Source organism: Calidris pugnax, unplaced genomic scaffold, assembly GCF_001431845.1.
Source record: "Calidris pugnax isolate Ruff unplaced genomic scaffold, ASM143184v1 scaffold180, whole genome shotgun sequence".
Taxonomy (NCBI): Eukaryota; Metazoa; Chordata; class Aves; order Charadriiformes; family Scolopacidae; genus Calidris; species Calidris pugnax.
The window spans coordinates 285,609-287,778 of record NW_015090916.1 but is presented as its reverse complement, the minus strand read 5'-3'; the positions used below and the strand labels follow the sequence as shown (position 1 = coordinate 287,778).

At 68.2% G+C, this 2,170-nt stretch overlaps 1 protein-coding gene across 2 annotated transcripts; it reads left to right on the top strand.

Annotated features, from left to right (window-relative positions):
• Positions 1-34: 34 nt before the first annotated feature.
• On the top strand, positions 35-1,684 carry LOC106892403 (G protein-activated inward rectifier potassium channel 4-like). 2 transcript variants are annotated; one of them, XM_014949589.1, is made up of 2 exons: positions 35-1,046; positions 1,301-1,684. In XM_014949589.1, the coding sequence occupies exons 1-2, from the start codon at positions 50-52 to the stop codon at positions 1,585-1,587; spliced, it is 1,284 nt and encodes a 427-aa protein (XP_014805075.1). In that variant the 5' UTR covers positions 35-49; the 3' UTR covers positions 1,588-1,684. The 2 variants fall into 2 exon arrangements, with proteins under 2 accessions (XP_014805075.1, XP_014805074.1); XM_014949588.1 differs by having other exon boundaries at positions 1,235-1,684.
• The last annotated feature ends 486 nt before the right edge of the window (positions 1,685-2,170 follow it).

The following is a 2,170-nucleotide window of genomic DNA, read 5'->3' as shown; positions in this document are numbered from 1 at the left end:
CCCGCAGCACGAGCCCCCGACCCCCCCGGGGGAGGAGAGGAGCCCCCCGATGCCAAACCACCCCTCCTCACCCAAGGGAGGTGGGGAGCCCTCCCCGGCCCCCCTGCACCGACCCGGTGACCCCCCCCACTGCCCACCGGCCACCCGCTGGCCCCCGCTCCCCGGCACCCGCAGCCGGACCCCTGAGGGACCCCCAGGGCGGCGGCGGCGGCTGCTGGAGGAGGAGGGTCCGGTGGCCCAGGGGGGCAAGCGGCAGCGGCAGCGCTACGTCACCAAGGTGGGCAAGTGCCAGGTGAACCTGGGCAACATCCAGGAGAAGAAGCGGTTCCTCTCGGACATCTTCACCACCATCGTGGACCTCAAGTACCGCTGGTTCCTCTTCGTCTTCATGATGTGCTACATCCTTACCTGGGTGGCCTTCGGCACCGTCTACTTCCTGGACGCCTGGGCGCGGGGGGACGTGGCGCACCGGGGGGACCCCTCCTGGAGGGCCTGCATCCAGAACGTGGACGGCTTCGTCTCGGCCCTGCTCTTCTCAGTGGAGAGCCAGCGCACCATCGGCTACGGCGCCCGCATGGTGACGGCTGACTGCGCCGAGGGCGTCATCCTCCTCATGGCCCAGTCCATCGTGGGCTCCATGATCGACGCCCTCATGGTGGGCTGCATGTTCGTCAAGATCTCCCGCCCCAAGAAGCGGGCCCAGACCCTCATCTTCAGCAAGAACTGCGTCATCTCCCGGCGGGACGAGCAGCTCTGCCTGATGTTCCGGGTGGGGGACCTGCGGGACAGCCACATGGTGGACGCCAAGATCCGCGCCAAGCTCATCAAGTCGCGGCAGACGGCGGAGGGGGAGTTCATCCCGCTGGAGCAGTCGGAGCTCAACCTGGGCTACGACACGGGGGAGGACCGGCTCTTCCTGGTGGAGCCCCAGATCGTCTGCCACGTCATCGACCACCGCAGCCCCTTCTGGGACCTCTCGGCCGAGTCCCTGCGCCGTGAGCAGTTCGAGATCATCATCATCCTCGAGGGCATCGTGGAGGCCACAGGTGAGGGGGGGTCAGGGGGTGGGAGGGGACAGTTGGCCACGATGGGGTCCAAAGGAGGGGATGGGTGGCCACCATGGGGTCCCAGGAAGGGGAGAGGTGGCCACTGTGGGGTGCAGCTGGGCTCAGGGACCAGCATCCTGGCAAGAGATGGCCAGGGCTGAAACCAGTGATGGTGCCCCTGTGCCCAGGAGCCCCCCATTGTCCCCGTGCCCCCCCGTTGTCCCTGGCCGCACTCAGCCCATGTCCCGGGGCAGGGATGACGTGCCAAGCCCGCACCTCCTACACGGAGGACGAGATCCTGTGGGGGTACCGCTTTGAGCCCTGCATGTCCCTGGAGAAGGGGGCCTTCCACGTGGACTACAGCCGCTTCGAGATGACCTTCGAGGTGCAGACGCCGGCGGCCAGCGCCAAGGAGCTGCAGGAGCGGCAGGAGCCGCAGCCGCCTGCGCTCGGCCTCTGCTGGGACCAGCTCCCGCCCCCGCGGCCACCGGGCACAGGGCAGCGCCGGGAGGAGCCGCTGGAGCTGGGGGACACGGACTGACCCCCCCCGGGGTCCCACAGTGCCATAGCCCACCCCCCCCGGCTGTGGCCACGGGACGTCACCCCACGGGGTTGGTTGCTGCACCCTAAGGGGGACGCGGGGCGGGGGGGTGATGTCTCTCCATTAAAAATCCCACAAAACAATCACCGAGTGGTTTGTGTCGTCTTTGTGCAGCGCCGGGTACGGACCCCCTGGGGCTGCCCTTGGGCAACCAACATGGGCACAGGGACCTGCTGGAGAGGGCATGGAGGGGGGACCCTCTCAGCTCGTTACCGGGCTGGCAATTAGCGCCGGGTCTCAGGGGTGACATGGAGCCCACCGGAGGTTCCCCGTTGCCGGGGTTCCTGCGTTCCCCGGCCTCGTCAATGCAATTATGGCCACTAATGGGCTTAGCCATCTGCTGCCACTGTCCCATGCTGGGGGGGCAGCCCCTCCAGACCCCCTCCCCGTCCCCCTCGGGGGGCTCTAGTCCCTCTCCCCATCCTGGACAGGATGGAGAGAGGGGCCAGAGCCCCCCGAGGGGGACGGGGATTCCCTCTCCCCCAACGCCGACACGTGTGTCTTTGTAGGTGGGGGGTGTCCC